Below are 17,889 nucleotides of genomic sequence, written 5' to 3'. Positions count from 1 at the left end.
ATATAAACGGTGTTACTCACTCACTCATCGTCATCCGCTTAACCGGGGTCGGGTCGCGGGGGGAGCAGCTCAAGCAAACGGTGTTACTATGGATATAAAATATGTTTATCTATTAAATATATATATTCGGTTTATTGCAGTTTTTTCAGATTTCTTTAAAAGCTCAAATTTCAAAACTGATAAAGGCATCACAGACTACACACACACATACATACACACACACACACACACACACACTAGAGGGTGGATGGTAAAACGGGGTGTACAGTGGAGCGTGGGGTTGCATCCCCTGCTCTGCCATCCCTCATCCACAGTGTGTGAGTCTCTCCTGTGACCCCGGCAGTGTGAGTTTGATGAATGCCACACATCTGCCCTCCTGAACCTCTGAGACTCTGACTGGGAGGCCCCTCTGCCTGCAAGTAATGGCCACTGTTCTACACCACTGACACACAATCACACACACACACACACACACACACACTGACACACACACAATCACATAGCGTCATCGTGACCGCACTTACTGGACTCTGGCATATTTGCGGGCGTACTCGACGGTCACGTGGAGACAAACAATGTGTGGATGGTCACACATGCACAACATAAATATGTCAGTGTAGATGGAAGACTGTAGTTACCTTCTGCTGATGTAATAATACTCGTGTGACACCCACTTCCCACCTCCCATGTCTCCACTTGGCGAGAACGTCCTTCCCGAACATTCCCCATGTGCACCGCGTTGATATTTCATCATGTATCCGTCAACACATCGCTGCATGTATTACACCAATGTAATGTCATTAACGTCAAGCTGCCTTACTTCAGGATGAGGTCTTCGTCGGGCCATAATTGTAGCCCGGTGTTTGAAACATGCACAATAGCCCAATTTACCACTAACCGAACATGCCTCGCCTCCATCCTGATGTCTTCCTGTCTGAAAGGAAAGGTTGGGCCTGCCGCGAAGTCCGCCAGGGTTGCTGGGAAACATCACTGTCAGTCTCTCAGTGAGGCAGTCATGCAGGTGCCCGAGCTACCTGTTCATCTCCCAGATAATTAATGTGTACAAGCAGCCGCTAATTGCACTTCTCACTAATGATTTATGGGTTTTGTGAAAGGGGGGAAACTGGGGAAACTGTGTGTGTACACTCTAGTGAGAGAGTACAGCTGGGTGAGGAGACATGATTGATGAAGAGTGTGAGGATGCACGGTTAGTGCGGGGGGGAGAGCCCCACCCACCCACCCAGAAGGAACACACACAACTGGTCAGCTGCTGTCAGATTTGGGCAGTGTTAGATGTAACTCAATCAGCCCAAAAAATCCTTTTCAATTCTTTCAGTATTGACTTCAAGTGTCAAATTAAAGTGTCTGAGTCAAAACAGACTTGAAATTGTCAGTGAATTGTCTTGACATGTTTCTTCACGTTGGCATAACCCTATTCATTTTTCTAAAGACAATTTCAAAACAGGAATCACACACATTATTTAACCTAAAAAGGACTCAGAAGGATATTGAACTGCTCAGAGGTCTACAGTGGAAAACTCTTTATTCGTACCATAGACTATAGATAAAGATGGACAACTTATTTCTGCTTCCTCCCATTGTACAAACATTCATCTTAAATATTGTGTATACTAGCATTTCCATCTTGCACATTCGGAGTGAGAGTCTGCACAGTGGTGATCGTGGTGTGGAGCCATGCTATCAAGGTCCTGCAGATAAATGCGGCTGACCAATTGCAATTCAGTCTCACTGAATATGTACCAATGTAAAAACAAGAACAAATTATTTTAACTTGTCTCTGTTTATACCTCTTTTTTTTTCCCCATAGCTTTTAGTGTTTGACAAGGAGCTGTTGGTGTTCAAGGATCGGCTGCATGAGCTGGAGATGTCATTCCCACCCAGGTATGACAACTTTGTGTTCACACTTCTAACATCTACAACCCAACACTAGTCTCAGGCCCTGTGTATACCTGGCATAGCATGTGTTTTGGGGAGATGAATAGTGTCTCAAATTTGATCCTACTCTCTGACGTTCCGGCAATAATATCATGTCCTGCATTTTTTTGGGCACTTGAGCAGCATGGCTCTGTCAGGCACAACCGGTGGATCTCTCTCTCTTTCTTTCTTTCCACCACTTTGGTCCTGAGTGAAAGTCTCAACTACATGAAATGTTGACATTCAAGGTCCCCAGAGGACGAATTCCTTGTAAACCTATGACACTGACTGTTCCGCTTCCATAGGGTGGGCTGTCTTTGGTTTCCAGCGAAATATCTATTTAACTGTTGAATAACATAGCAGTTAGAGGTGGAGACATTCAGGATGTCTAGTGGCAGAAACTTGGACTATGGGCAGAGAAAGTCTCTGGTTCGTCTCTGGTTCGACTCCACGGAGAAACAACAAAATACAAACCTGGATTGATCTGTCCAAAAATCCAAGAGGATTCTCCCTACCCTGTCTAGTGCCCCTGAGCAAGGCACCTTACTCCCCCAACATCTTCTCCCCGAGCGCCTTACATGGTCGCTCACTGCTCTGTGTGTCCTGCACCAGATGGGTCAAAATCAGAGGTTAAATTTCCCTACCTGCATGACTGTGCCTGTGCATGTCTGTATGTGTTTGGGACAAATAAATACACCTTTATCTTTGGAGATCAGGGCTGTTGAGTCTCGTCGTTTTGAGCCACTGTGTGACGACATGTGGATTTTTAGATATTCCGTATTCATTACATTTTAAATGTCTTAAAAAATAATTACATTTAATAACATTTACATGAATGCATTAAAATAGTATATATCTTTCAATTACATAATGAGATGAGAAGTGATTATGCCCAAAGGTTGAGTCGCATCTACCAAACAGAAGAAAAGGACTCGATGGGCCTGTAACACAGATGTTTTTATTTCAAAGTTAATATCATACAGTCTCTCAAAATATACAAATACACCACTTACACACCAGTAAGAGAATAACTTCTTCTGGTTTGTTACTGCTGGTCTCAAAATCTGTCTTCTTTATGGATTTTATGTAGCAGCATTAATGACATAATAACAATCCTGTGGAAAACAATTTATTTTTTAAATGACTCGCGAGCCATTAGGAACAACTTTGTTACTACACATGTTGTTTCAAGAAATATTTGATAAGGGATTTTAATAGTTTATTCAGCCAAGGATAATTTTCTAATGAAAGCACACTCAGTCCTTCCCTTTTTATATATATTTATATATATACTTCACTTTTTAGGAAATAATTTTTGGAAATGAAACGACATGAATTGAGCAAACCTGAGCCTCGGGACAGAGCCACATGTTGTTTAAATGCAGTGATCATGTTTATCAGACCTTGGCCATAAGGACTTATTATTAATATGTGAAATCCGGAGTCGGTCACCCCCCTCTTTGTCCAAAATGGTTTCATGAAAGCTGTTTAGATCTGTGCTTGATGGGTATCAGTTGTTAAGTACGATTGGATATGGTCCCAAACTGCTCCCATGTGTATCTGCGTATATTTGTGTGTGTTGTGTTTGTCGCTGTGCATTGGCTTTGAGCGGCATTGGTATTCCGTCTCAGTGGGACTTAGGGGAAATTGGAGCGGGTGGTCTCCTCTCCTCTTCCTCAAACAAATGCATTTGCAATTAGCCCTTTCAGAGGAGAGGGAGGGCAAACATGCGGCCGGCGTGGAAATATGTTTCGGGAGCAGCGCGTTAATGGTGCTTGACCTTTGCCGTCGGTTGTGACTCAATCAGTGCAGATAATGAAACGCTGTAATCAAACAATAATTACTTGATAAACTGCTCTAGTGGCAGGCGCTGGTGGTGGGGGATTTTAGAGTGTGTGTGCGTCTGTGTGTGAGAGAGGGCATGAAATACACGGAGCTATCAAAATGTGTGTGTGAGAGAGAGAGTGAGTGTGTGTCAAGGTTCTTCCAGTCCCTGTTTTTAAATGACTCTGTGTCTTAATCAGGGACCCCATTTACATCACTTTGCATAAGTGACAGGTGGATTTATTGTCCTTTTACACTGGCTGACTTTTGCACCTATCCATATAATAATGAATCATCTCTCCACAGGGAGGAATGAATGTGCTGCTGAGGAAGAATGCAAATGATTCTCTCATACTCATACTGATGATGAATCAAACAGATGAAACCCAGGAGCAGCGTATGAAATTTGATTTGATCTACTCTGTGTGTGTGGAACAAGCCACATTGTTGGCCTTGTAATGGGTAGCATTGGCCTAGTTAAACTTAAACAATCCCCTCCTCCCACTTCTCATATACACACACACCCTACACACACACACACATTTACTGATACCCCTCCCCCTGTCAGGTCTGCCTTGTGCTCCTTGAGCAATCAAGCCTCAAGGATTGTTCTCCATCACATTGCCTGCACCGGACCAGCCCCTCACCATCTGTGAGGTTATTACTCTTTTTAATGCAGGCCATCGGAACACACCCTCACGACACACACACACACACACTCCCTCATGCACGCACACGGCTCACTTTTGTTCAAATCTATAAATCAATAGTAGTCACAAACATTTAATCTGCAAGTTAATTCTGTCTGTTGTCCGGCGCGGGGTAAGAAGTTGTCACAAACTGAGACATGCTGTCAGGTGGATAATAAATTGGCCGACGGACAAACATATGTAGCTGCAGCCGCGTTGCAGAAAATTGTATCTCCAGCTTTATATTTTTTAGCAGCTAACTACAGCTGAAGCATCAGTAGTCAGCAGCTCGCCTCATGCTTTGAAACGCACGTCCAGGTTCGGCAGACATACACCTCTGTCCCTATAAATGCACACACATGAATTCTTCCCCTCAAAGCTGCGAAATGCATATGGTTTTACTTTTAAGAAATCGTCGGTCAAAGTTGGCCGTGACAAGTCTAAGTACTTGGGCACTGGGGTGAGGAATTTGCCCGGGCCTCGTCACAGTCGAACCTGGAGCCAGGCGGCTGCTGACCACTGATCAGCCGCGGTACGACTCAAGCGCGCACCTACAGTCATACACACAAGCCCGTGTATGGTTTTCACAGCGAGTGTTCTGAAAGAGAATGGATGAGTCTATTAATCAGAAACCAATCAGTTATTTAGACGTAGTTTCTCCATCAGGTCAGTAATGTAAGAGCCTCCAACCAGCCATTATATCATTATCTCTGCATAGGCTACAGCGCAGCCATTTGACTGAAAATTATGGTAAGTTTTACTCTACATTATGGTTCTTTTGATTTCATACTTGAAATGGCATAATAAAGGTAATATCCCCTAAAACATACTAAGGCAAAAGTAACTTATTCATGTATTTTGATTGATTTAGAGGAAAGCTTTTAGTACTCTTCTGATCTGATTTCTTTGCCCTTTTTTTGCACGAGATCGATGCAAAAATTGAATCGGGACCCCGTCTTTTGAAGGAAAAGCAGTGGACAATCAGGGAGCAGTGGAAGAATGTATTCTGCCTGTAACATGGTTACTGGGAATGGGCTTTGAGGGAGATTTTGAGTGACATTAGAGCAGCGGGACAACTCCATCAATGGACAAATCATGAGTGATTTCATGGCAGCGACATGGTGTGGAAGTTGTGCAGAGAGAAAAGAGCTGGGTAGTAGAAGACGGAGGGGGAGGAGGAGAGTAAGATGGCTGCTGTCCCATATCTGTGTCTGTAAAGGTAGAGGAGAGGAGCCAAGATCTGGATACGAGCGAAAAACAGCTTGTGTCACTGCAATCACATTATTACATTACATTACATTTCATTTAGCTGACGCTTTTATCCAAAGCGACTTACAATAAGTGCCTTCAAACCCGAGGGTACATACCAAGGACGACAAGAATCAAGAAAGTACAATTTCTTCAAATAAAGCAAAACTACAAAGTGCTATAAGTAAGTGCCATTTAAGTGCTACTAAAGTGTTAGTTTCAAAAAGTTGATTTTAGTTTTCGGCGGAAGATGTGTAGACTTTCTGATGTCCGGATGTCAATCGGGAGCTCATTCCACCATTTAGGAGCCAGGACGGAAAACAGTTGTGTTTTTGATGAGTGTTTAGCTCGCAGTGAGGGAGCAACGAGCTGATTGGCCGAAGCAGAGCGGAGTGAACGGGGTGGGGTGTAACGTTTGACCATGTCCTTGATGTAGCCTGGACCGGATCCGTTCACAGCATGGTACGCAAGTACTAGTGTTTTGAACCGGATGCGAGCAGCCACTGGTAACCAGTGAAGGGAGCGGAGGAGAGGAGTAGTATGAGTGAATTTAGGTTGGTTAAAAACCAGTCGAGCTGCTGCATTCTGGATGAGCTGCAAAGGTCGGATGGCAGTAGCAGGTAGACCTGCCAGGAGGGAGTTACAGTAATCTAGACGTGAGATGACCAGAGCCTGGACCAGAACCTGCACCGCCTTCTGAGTGAGAAGGGGGCGTATTCTCCTGATGTTGTACAGCATGAATCTACAGGACCGTGTTGTTGCAGTAATGTTGGCAGTAAGGGAGAGTTGGCTGTCGAGTGTTACGCCCAGGTTCCTAGCCGTCTGAGTGGGGGTTAACACAGAGTTTTCAAAGTTAATAGTCAGGTCGTGGATGGGAGAGTCTTTCCCTGGAAGGAAAAGAAGTTCAGTTTTGTCAAGGTTAATCTTCAGGTGGTGTTTAGACATCCACTGAGAGATGTCGGTCAGACAGGCAGTGATTCGTGCTGCTACCTATGTTTCTGATCGGGGAAAAGACAGGATTAGTTGGGTGTCATCGGCATAGCTATGGTAGGAAAAGCCGTGTGAGTGAATGACAGAGCCGAGGGAGTTGGTGTACAAAGAGAAGAGGAGAGGACCTAGGACCGAACCTTGAGGGACCCCAGTAGTGAGGGGACAAGGTTCAGACACAGACCTACTCCAAGTTACCCTATAAGTGCGTTCATTGAGGTAGGAAGAGAGCAGGGAGAGAGCAGAGCCTGAGACACCGAGGTCCTGAAGGGAGGAAATAAGGATCTGGTGGTTCACTGTGTCGAATGCAGCAGAAAGGTCTAGAAGGATGAGGACAGGTTGTTATGTATGCATGTTCACTTTATGTCTATATATGGATCTTTGTCAGGGCAACTAAACGTGGAAATTAGGATTTCTTGGCGAACAGGAAAATGCGTGAACCCCCATCCTTTATCGGTTACAATTATTTACTCAGGCTTCAACCATGCCACTATGTGTTAATTTGGATATGGCATTTTCAAACTAAAACGGTTTCTTTCCGTTTTATTCCCTGTTCATACCAACATGCCTGAAAACGTTACCTAAAACCGGCGGTCCAACTCTGAACCAGAGTTTTCAAAATAAAATGGAGTCAGCTGTGTTTTTCCAATTTCTCAGTTTTAGGGGCTCTGAAAGTGTGGACCCCAGGAGTTTGTGCGTCGATGGGAAGGGTTGATGTGTTTAACACAAAAACATTTAGTGTGGGGATCAACATTCAACAGCTTCTTTTGGTTGTGTTTTTGTTACATCGTGCAAGACGCAACAAAGCTCATGAGCCTCTTGCAGTTACATGAATACACTGAAATTTGGCATTGGACCTGGAAAACTTGGATTTTAAAAATGTTCGGCTGCCAACCAAAACTTTATATTTGGGGAATTGACTAGCAGAGTTGGAGGTTTCATATCTCTCTGGCACTCTTTCCATTTAGTCCCTGGCTTAAGCCTGAAACATGCTTCTGCGTTTTCACGGGCCCGTAAGCGCAAGAGCCCTTCCGGGTCCCTTACGTGCTTATGTATCCCTCCTTACGTGCTGACGGGTGTCGACCCCCTTTTCTAAAATTTACGGCAAAGCTCCGCAAGCTCACTCAGCCCGCAAGGCTGTGATTGGTCTGCTCCACATCCCTTCTGGAGCTGCATTTCCGGTTTCATGCCCCATAATACCGGCAGAAATCACGGAAGATTTAGAAGAACGAATATGGACCAAATAGAAGAGCACTTGGCAGAAGATATCCGATAGTATGATCACTTGTATAACCTGTCATTGACTGGCGGATTTGTCCGCCAGAAAAAGGCTACGATGAGCCGCAGTGGCTATGTAAATAAACAATCGACGAAGAAGAAAGAAGGCGTCTCTAAGGTCGTCTCGACAAAAAGCATTACTCCGCCTAGTGTTCTGGCGCAGAATTGCTTTGTAAGACGCGCAACGGTTGGGGAAGCATGAATGAAAACGAGTCTTGCGCCACAGCGGCGTGAAAAGACGCAGACGCAGTCGCAGAAGCATGTTTCAGGCTTTAGCCGAACCTCTCCTTAAGCACATATGGAAAGATGGGAAGGTGTTAGACCTAACAGGATGGCTCCAGTCCCATGTGTTTGTCAAGTCTAGACTTTGGAAAGAAGCAGGGGACCAGAGTGTGGCCCGGAGGTCAGGAGGTGAGGCCAGTGAGGAGACAGAAACATAAACAGTTGTGTCTTCACTGTTTGGGAAGCACCCTGAGAACAGCGTCTTCATGTTGGCTAACATTTCTTGAAGCTGCAGGTCAGTGAGGACGAGCTGGGAAACTCTACAACATTCACAGGTTGGTGAAAGAGGAAGGTCAGAACGACTTTGCGCCTCAGATGAGAGAGGTTTTTGGTGGCACTAATGGCTGCCTGCCAGCTCCTCAATAACCGCTAATAAGTGCATATGAGTGAATTATCAGGGCAGTGGAGAATTCCTCAAGACTCCTTTTGAGCTCATAGGAAGTGCTCCCACAGATGTCTCTCCTGTACACAGTCACTGTCATTGTTCTGTGAACAACACTCTTTCCACAACACTCCTAGCCTCTGAAGGCCTGTACGGATGATGTCACCCGTATTACCCTATTTCACTGTGAAAACATTATTCCTATAGCCCTATCCTATATGAAGGAGGCTTTTTGTTCTCTGCACTGTGAACAGCCTTGCTATACTAGAGCAGTGGCCCCATATACGGCCCCACAGAGGTACACTTAATGACGTTTGGTCATAGCACTCCGTCCGAGCTACTGTAAGTGTGTGGCTCGTGTTGGCTCGGCGCCACAGCGGGATGCAGCGTTACAGGCTGATCTACTGAACAGGAACATTGTTTTACAACCATCAGCGCATCCATCATTCTAACTACTAGAGAGCCTGTGAAAATGATGAGGGTCCATTGTGGCGATAATAGCTGAAGATTGTTCGCTGTCATGTGTCATTGCCTCTTGTCTGGGATGATGCCACTGAGTGGGAGGCTTTGTTTGAAACACTCTTACATGGAGAGAATCAAATGGATGCCATCTGTGTCTTCTCGTCTTCATTTAGAGCAGCTGAAGGCAGAACATGTCATAGCTGAAGCCCAGCAGGCTGTGAGCCATGAGCCATTGATGGCATTTCACTCTGTTTGTACTGCACTATGCCAATGTTGTGCCTGCAGCCTCCCAGCACTACAAACTGAAGCAAACATCCAGCTTTATTGATAGCATTTGGCCGATCTTTTCGAATCTGTGCGTGTGTTTGAGTGTGCGTGTGTTTTGTCAAGCCTCCCTTGACAACGGCAAACAAACACAGCCTTAGAGGCAGGGAGTCTTTCGAAACCCGCCGTTTCCAACTTTTTAGCCAATGCCAGGCCACCACTGGCCGCTCCAGCATCCCATGATGAACCCTTGACCCCATTTTTCAAATACTATGACTCTTATCTGTACCTTCTAGCCCTGCCTGTATTTAACAAGTTGTTATTGCCCTCATTGAAAAGAATTAGCAAGCGAAGAGCCTCATTTGTCATGATGTTAAACAAGGTATTAGCTTTTGATCAAGAGATAGGAGCAGAACACCTGGGCTGGAACTGTCAATTCAATTCAATTTGACTTATGTATAGTAGTACCAATCATAACATGCATTATCTTAAAACTTAGTACAGAGCAAGGTCAAGAACTTACATTAAGAGATGGAGATAAACACAATATTTTACCCCATGAGCCAGTGCTTTGAGACGAGAAGAAACCTCTGACAGAACTGGACTCAAGCTACATCCACACTACTATGTTTTAGTTTTGAAAGAAAACTACTCTGGAGTTTTTCAGTGACTTAAATAGAGAAGTTTGGAAATGCCTTTGGCTCTGTTGGGGCTGCATTTTAGTATAGAAGAATAATGCTGTCAGCCGCATATTTTCCCTGATTATCTTACTGAAGAATTTCCTGCTGTCTTTTTCATATGTGAAAGGCAAACTTTGGAAAAAGTCTGACACAATTTTCTGGACATCCTCCAGAGTTCATGTCTGAAAATGGCTTAAGCTACAACAGAGTAGACAATGTACTTCCTGTCTATACCGGCACGCATATGCCGAGTGTACTTGAATGGTATACTTTTTGGGTGTATTGGTATGAACAGAGATTATTACTAATGCAGAGTTATAACACTTGTGTGGACAGTTTGTTTTTGTTTTAAAACAGATTTTTTTTCCCCCAACATATTTGTATGGACCAAGCGTTCGGGTGCAAAGTGATGCTGGGTTGAGAGGAGAGAAATAAGGAGATGGGTGAAAAGAAGAGATCAGGAATGGGAACAGGAAGCCCTGTCAGACAGGTTGTAATAATATCCATTCCATGACTGAGTGTCAAGGTTCAATGAAGATTGTCGTCTGGCCTGCATTTTACATGCAGCATTTTATCTTTTAAATATTTTTTATTGCCAATTGTATTGGTGTGTGCAAATACAGTAGCTTGTAAATTACAGTAATGTATGTCCCAACAGCCTCACCCTCGACTGGGTGAGGCTGGGTGACACAGGTGTAGCCTGTGCTCACCTCGCTCTGTTATTTTTTTTTTTTATTACTGTTGGAAGACAAACAAGCTGACATCGACCGGAACACATGTGAGTAATGTGTCTACAGCCAAGTCAAACATTAATACCCAAACCAAGCATGAATGAATGAGCTCTCGATGGCTGCTGGAGGGGCTCAATGTGCGACTGTACACACACATGTCTCATCTGAGATGGGTTCAGCAACACAAAAGAACCAACGGCAAAAAGGTATTCATAGAATCAGCCTCACACAAGAGGTGATGTCTGTAAAAGACCATAAACACCAGAGAGAGACAAAGACACGAGAATTTCAGTCATCAATCAATCATCAGTTTCGATGTAATTATTCAACACTGATTTCGGTCAGAAACCTTTCTCTTGTCAGTTTTACTCTGGAGCTTGACAGCTTGTTATGCACTGTCAAGAAAGCGTGAGACTAATCTTTATACTAGGTGTCCTGGACGTAGAGTCCATTTAAAGGAACCACTCTGCAGATCTTTTAGCTCTCTCACTTTTGAACCTTCACAGACTGCACAAAGATGCTTTGGACCAGTTTTATTATTTTTTTCCATTAGATACATGCTAATGTAGCATGTTGTGCAATTTGTATATAAAAAATCATATGTAGCCATTCATACAAACAGGAAATTATCCTTTGTAGTAATTTTCGTGTTCACGTCTACATGGTGATATTCCGTCAAATGAAGGTCACATTTTTTAAAGGCAGTGTAAAGTTTTCATTTAAAAATATATCCACATTAGTGTAGACAAAACCTCTCTCTCAACAAAACTCTCCACATGCCATAGAATATAGGTGAGATGTAGATGTTATTCCTAATTGCTGACAAGAACAGAACTAAACATCCCTGTCAGAATGATGTGGCAATATGTCCATTGATGTGGGACTATCAATTATTATTAAATACACACATAATTATATATCTAAATATATCTTGTTCTTCGCTGCCTCTGGCTCAATCCTCTGTGCTGGTCCTGACAATAGGGTCCTCATGATGTGCTGGGCCCCAGTCACCTGGCTTTCTCCCTGGATCTGACCCTTCCACCACTCAAAGACCCTGAACAGTTGCCTAGAAGAGAAAAAAGGTGTTTTCCATACTCCTAACTCCACAGCTCAACACAACAACAGGACTAATGTTTTTACTTTCTATAAGTCTAAATACAAGAGGTCTTTTACATCCGAACAAAAACTAAAAAACTTACCTGAGTGTATGCACGTGCTCATTTCATCTGCACACCATATATGTTTATGTGTGGATACCTTGAAGTGCAGCTCCCCCTCCTATACAGGTACACAATTGTGGAAGTTATCAGCTTGTCCCATTAATTAGTGTAATTAGTCTTGCTGCAGGCAAAAAGTGTCTGATATGAGCTGACGGCCTCCAGCCCTCACGCCCAATCGCACCGTTTACCTTCCCCGATAAGTTTGTGACTCGCTAATCAGACACATTAATCATTTTGGCCCCAGCGCCCTGTTGGGCTGTTTGCTGTTGCATTAAGACTTCTTATCTCTATTGGAGCCAATGGAGGGTGCGGTAAAACAGAAAGGGGAACAACCTACCTGCACACACAGGGACACAGAATGGCCCTTTAATGGCCATTGTGGAGTATTTTTAATCAGCGTTTACAATGGCTTGCTGTCATCAAAAATGAAGGACCGATAGCAAAGTTTTGTTTCTGAAGTGCTTTGGGAAGTTTGCAATCAGGCGGGAGTTCATTGTTTGAAGGAGGTGAGGGGGGAAACTTGATTTTCTCTCAATCTCTTTAACACCAAAATGACCCCAGCTTGTTAGTCAATAAAGCTATAACAGAGTCCCTGATAGGAGGAGGATTGTTCGCCGGCTGTTTGAGGCCGGCCACCAGCCCACAGGAAGCAGGAGTATTCAGGCCACCCTGAAGTCGAGCAGCTCCACAAGCCCTTTGAAGACTTTGCTCTCTTTCACCCTCACTCTGCCTCTTTCTGTCTGATCCATCTTTATCCCCTCTCCTCTGCCTCCCTGTCTATCCCTGCGTCACTCATCCTATTCTTCGTGCTCTTCTCCATTCTCTTTTATCCCAGGATCACTTTGATTAGCATACTAAAACCCCCATGCATTTCCCCCATGGTTTAAGGGCTATTAATGCTAATTGGAGGCAGGGAACTTCTCTAAGTAGCTCTCAGCAGGTCTATTTGTACACCTGGTGGGGGGGCTGTCTGTGTGTGTGTGTGTGTGTGAGTGTGAGTGTGTGTTTGCGTGTTCGGTTTCGCGCAGGCGCCCCAGCCTTAACCCTTTTCTCTCAGGCATAAACGAACTAACAGATACTGTATGTACATTATTTACAGAAATGTTCAACGTGTCAGCACATATCTATAGATAACATTGTAATAACTGTAATCTATGTATTATTGTCAATGTCGTCACTATGCAAAGAATCCTCTCGAGGGCGAAAAGGTCATCTGTTGCATTACGTTTCAACAGTTTCACTTAGGTCATTTTTAGAGCTAATCGCCAATAAATAAGAAGAATAAGTTTGATATTTATTTATTTTATTCTTTGTTTATTTGACTGGGCAACTGCTTATTGATTAGCTGTAAAAGAGAACCATCCAGAATAGCTTAAATGTGCAAAAATGTAGATATCTACAAAAAAGTAACACCATAGCATATATGGTGGTTAGCCAATATATGAACTAGGTCCCTAAACAACGAGGATTAAAGACAACTATTCTAATGTTCTCTTATTAAAGAGCTATATAGAGCTACATGGGTAGTACATTTTTTATTTAAACAGAGTGTTGGTGTTTTGGTTCATTTATAAATGCAATATGTTTTCAAACAGTGGCAAAATACACAAAGTCATCAATAGTATCTGAAAACCTTTTTTCATTGGTACAGGTATCTTTACTTTAAGTCTCACTGGAAGAATCTCACTTAATTTTAACGTATTCTTCTCATAACTTTATTAGCGTTAAACAAGGGCTTGGAGATATGTTTAGAATCATACCAAGATAAAAGTTTTCACGTCATTGGATATAGATAATATCATGATAAATGTCAAATTATTATTTTATAATAATAATACACAAAACATTTAATAAACATGATGTAAATCTATTGTGTGTTATATCTATTTACTGTGCACAATGGTTAAGCAATATATTGACATATGTTAGTCATCTATTTTTATTGATGAAAATTAAATTGTATTGATATTGTTTTCTTGCCCAGGCCTATAATAATTGGACTGGTGATGTTAGGGCTTCCATAACAGTCGAGAGACACCGACGAATATGTCAAGAGAGCTTTTGGTGATACAGTGGTTTTAATGTGCTGTAAACACAAACATGTGATCTCTGCCGCAGCATTAATATCTTACGCCCTGCCTCTGCACGCTGCACCATCCGTCACCTGAATACTCCTGAGATTTTTGTGCTGTTTAAAAAAAAAACAAGATACATTTATTTGTCCCAAACAAATGCACAGGCACACTCATGCAATTGTAGGGAAATTTAACCTCTGCTTTTAACCCATCTGATGCAGGACACACAGAGCAGTGAGTTGTGAATGCGTCTGAGCGGTGAATGTTAACTCTGGAGAAAGTCTGGACCCAATTGTGTGGACATTCTCAGGAGTTCATGTCTGAAAACAGCTATACTATCACTTGAACTAGTAATACCTTAGTTGGGACAGCAGCATCAGGCACATAGTTGTTTGAATGCATACATAAAATCACATATAAAGCATCCACGGCTAAATGCTTATCAAACACATTCTGCCTCAGCACAAAGTCCAGTTAAGCCATCAGAGCTCAGTAAGTGTGAAGAATTGAAGTGTGTGTGGCGTGTGTGTTTATTTTATCATTAGGATATCACCATCCTCACAGAGGAGGCACTGTTTGCTATGCTACGGTTAGCACGCGTGGCACTGAAGGAGCAAATTGGATTGGTATTACAGTATGTAAGCCCTCTCCTACATCCTGATGAGCGCCGACAAACAAATTGGATTGGTGGCGTGTAAATCTGAAGCACTTTGATGAGTCGAAGGGGCAAATTGAATTCTCAACAATGTAAATCTGTATCAGCTCAATGGCTCCCCTCTCGACTCCGGCCCTGCCGTGGCTTAAATCATTCGATTGTTCACTGCTGTTCCAAGACACAATCTCTCTCTCTCTCCCTTGGCCATTTGCCGCGGCACCTAATCTGTTTTTGATGACCGTGTAGGGATGTAGCAATACATATGGGCAACTTGATGTCCCTCTGGCCCACTCCTCCTAAAGCTCTCTCATTCCTCCTTCATCTTCTTGTTATTGTCTTTCTCTCTCACCCACAAACACACACACACACACACACACACACACACTCACAACCTGTACAGTTGGCAGAGAAGAGCGTTTGATTGAGCTATCCATGTGTGTTGATTCAAGAGATTACTCAGATGATTGGTCATACTAATGGACCTCCTGTTTTCTCTGGAAAACATTTTGATCTGCCTCTGAGATAAGGCAGATGACGTGACGTCTCATATTTATGACTCCTCCGCAGCCCTGTTGATTCACATGCATCATATTTATTGCTCTCCTCGTGGGCTTTCCTTTATTGTCTCCTTTGTGCGGCACCTTACTGGAATATAAAGTCCCTTATTTCCTGGGTAGCATTTAAACGCTCATAAATTACCGTAGATGTGACTGTATTTCTGATTGTGTCTCCTCAGTTATCCGTACAGTGAAGACAGCAGTCAGGGTAAGCAGTATATGAACACCAGATGCCCCGCCTGGTGTGACCGAATCCTCATGTCTCCCTCTGCCAGAGAACTGGTCTTAAAGGTGAGTCTCAACCTGACGCAGCTTTCGCTCAGAAGTAACCGCCCCTCTCCTCTCTCCGCTTCAACACAGGGGTCTTTATTAATGCCTCGCTCTTTATGTCTACAACTCCATCGTCCTTGATCCACGTCACCCTCCCCTCCTTTGTCACTTCACAGATGGAAGGATGAGGTGTCTGTGAATATTAATTGGCAGCGCTAAGCCACGGGTCCACCCAGACAGTACATATATCCCAGCCTTATAGAGTTAGACTGGGCCCCATCTTCTTCATAAAACCCCAGATCTGTCCCCTTCCTCAGAGAGTCAAACCCTGCAAGAACCCGATCAGTTCTGTAAACTGGAGCCAATCTGCCGCCTCCATACCCTTGTCTTCCTCCTCCTCCTCTACAGCCTGTGTCTGTTTACTTTTGACTCTCTTAGTTTTCTGGATGTGAGTTTTGTAAATACAGGTAAACACACTAAAGTCTGTTGACCCGTTTGCCAGTTGACGATTTTCTTTTTTTCCTGTTGTGTGTTGGAGGTCAGGAACACTTCGGAAATCAGGAAATAAGGCCTCTGACTATGTTACAGATTCTTTTAGGTCTTTACTCCAGTCCCTTCAGACTGAACGCCAACTGAAAGATCGGATTGAACAGAGACAGATAAAATCTGTTTCTAAGTCGCAGATGTTACTCCTGGCGACAAGCCGTCATTTCCTCCTTGACAGGCATCATGGCATCGAGAGAAAAAGGAGTGAAAATGTGTATCTCGCCGGGTGTCATGTTTCCATCACCGGCGATCGGAGCTGTAGACGATAAATATCCCTGACTACCGCAGAGTCATTTGACCCAGAATAAAAACAGATTGATCCTTTGCCCACTGAAGACAAAAGCCATTTTAGTCCAGTGTGTAAAGAGCTGTAGAGATCTGTCAAACAGCTTTGAAAAGGTTTCCCTGATTTGTTCATGCGACCTCACCACCTGAAATTTTTAAGAAAAACAGTTTGCTGAGAAATCCCCAAATCAGTTCATTAGTGGTTGAGATCCCTTACTTGGGGATTGTTAGTCACTAAACTCAACTTTGACTCTAGAGGCCTGAGTGTTTCCAGAGCTGGAACACACAGGCTTTCATCTGTTAATGTGTGTGAAAGAAATGCAGCAGTGAATTGTACAGTAGCACGTCACAGCAGGGGGCTGCTCAGGAAGTTTGGCTTTCTTTGTCGGCCACAGATGAGAAATTCCTTCCTGATCTTTCTTCTTTGACTGAGCATCACAAGGACTCTGCAGCCACACGAGAACAATAACACCGATCTCGTTCAGAGCTCTTCTAAGAAGTAACACCTTAGACATGATGTAGTCACGTAGCATTCGGTCGTCTGCAGACATGTCCTGCGGAGGTTCTCTGAAGAATTGGGTCTGGATTTTCGGCTCTTATCACCATAAACTCTCTGGACATCTTCGTCTGTGTCTTCTATGTGTGTGACGCCGCTTTTTCACCAAGAGATATTTGTTCTCTTCTTGTTTAAAAAAAACAAACATTTTACTTATGTTAGAAGTGTCTTCACCCCCACCCCCCCAACTCGTTGCAGTGAATCCAGTGGGGGATCCCCTGCAGTGTGCCTACATTGACTTTTGCTGACTTTCTGTGGACTTTATACGAGGGGGCCAGGCGGAGAAAGTCCACAGAAAGTCTAGGGACTCTCACTGGGATATCTGCATTCTCGCATACACCGCCTTCCAAGAAGAATCTCTTAAATTCTGTGCATGTCTGAAAGCAGTTTAAGGCATGCACCTCACTAAACTTTCCGCTACACAATACAGACTACAACGACTGATCGGTCTTCATGGTAGCATTGCATTTCAGAGCATTAGGACTGAAACAGAAAATGTATGCTAACCTTGCCTTCGTCGGTGCAATGGTCGTACGACTAATCTTCCCCGATGTCGTCTCTCTCTCCGACGTTGTATCTTGATTTCAGTAAAGGTAGCTCTTGTAGAGAATGCAGGAGGCAGGACAAACCGAGCTACTGACTTGGACATTTACGTTCTCACATACAACCGTTAAAGAAGTTTTCAGGAGATTATCCGGAGCTCAGTACTTGTCTAATAGCAGCTGTGGAACTGAGCACAGACTAGTGCTCTAGAAACCCTGCCACCTAGTGTTTTAGTAGTGTAATTGCAGTTGCGATTCTCACAACAGCATAGCCTCTGCACCTACACAGAGGTGTAAATCGGCCTTCAACTGTGAAAAACAGACTGCAGAGCATTTTAAATAATTTCACCCAGTTTCTTTCACCCATTTAATGTGTCAGAATTATGAGAACAGTGTTTCTCATACACAAAAACACACACAC

The 17,889-nt window shown here is 43.5% G+C and overlaps 1 protein-coding gene across 2 annotated transcripts in view; it reads left to right on the top strand.

Annotated features, from left to right (window-relative positions):
* LOC133966332 (inositol polyphosphate-5-phosphatase A) overlaps positions 1–17,889 on the top strand; it is a 147,466-nt gene that overhangs the window by 124,346 nt on the left and 5,231 nt on the right. For both annotated transcript variants that reach the window (XM_062401222.1, XM_062401223.1), the window contains exons 12-13: positions 1,829–1,902; positions 15,449–15,560. In XM_062401222.1, the coding sequence (XP_062257206.1) occupies positions 1,829–1,902; positions 15,449–15,560 (186 nt within the window). The remainder of the gene's footprint in view (positions 1–1,828; positions 1,903–15,448; positions 15,561–17,889) is intronic.

The sequence above is a fragment of the Platichthys flesus genome, chromosome 12 (genome assembly GCF_949316205.1).
Source record: "Platichthys flesus chromosome 12, fPlaFle2.1, whole genome shotgun sequence".
NCBI classification, from domain to species: domain Eukaryota; kingdom Metazoa; phylum Chordata; class Actinopteri; order Pleuronectiformes; family Pleuronectidae; genus Platichthys; species Platichthys flesus.
Note: the sequence above shows the minus strand (reverse complement) of the source record. Positions and strands in the feature narration are given on the sequence as shown.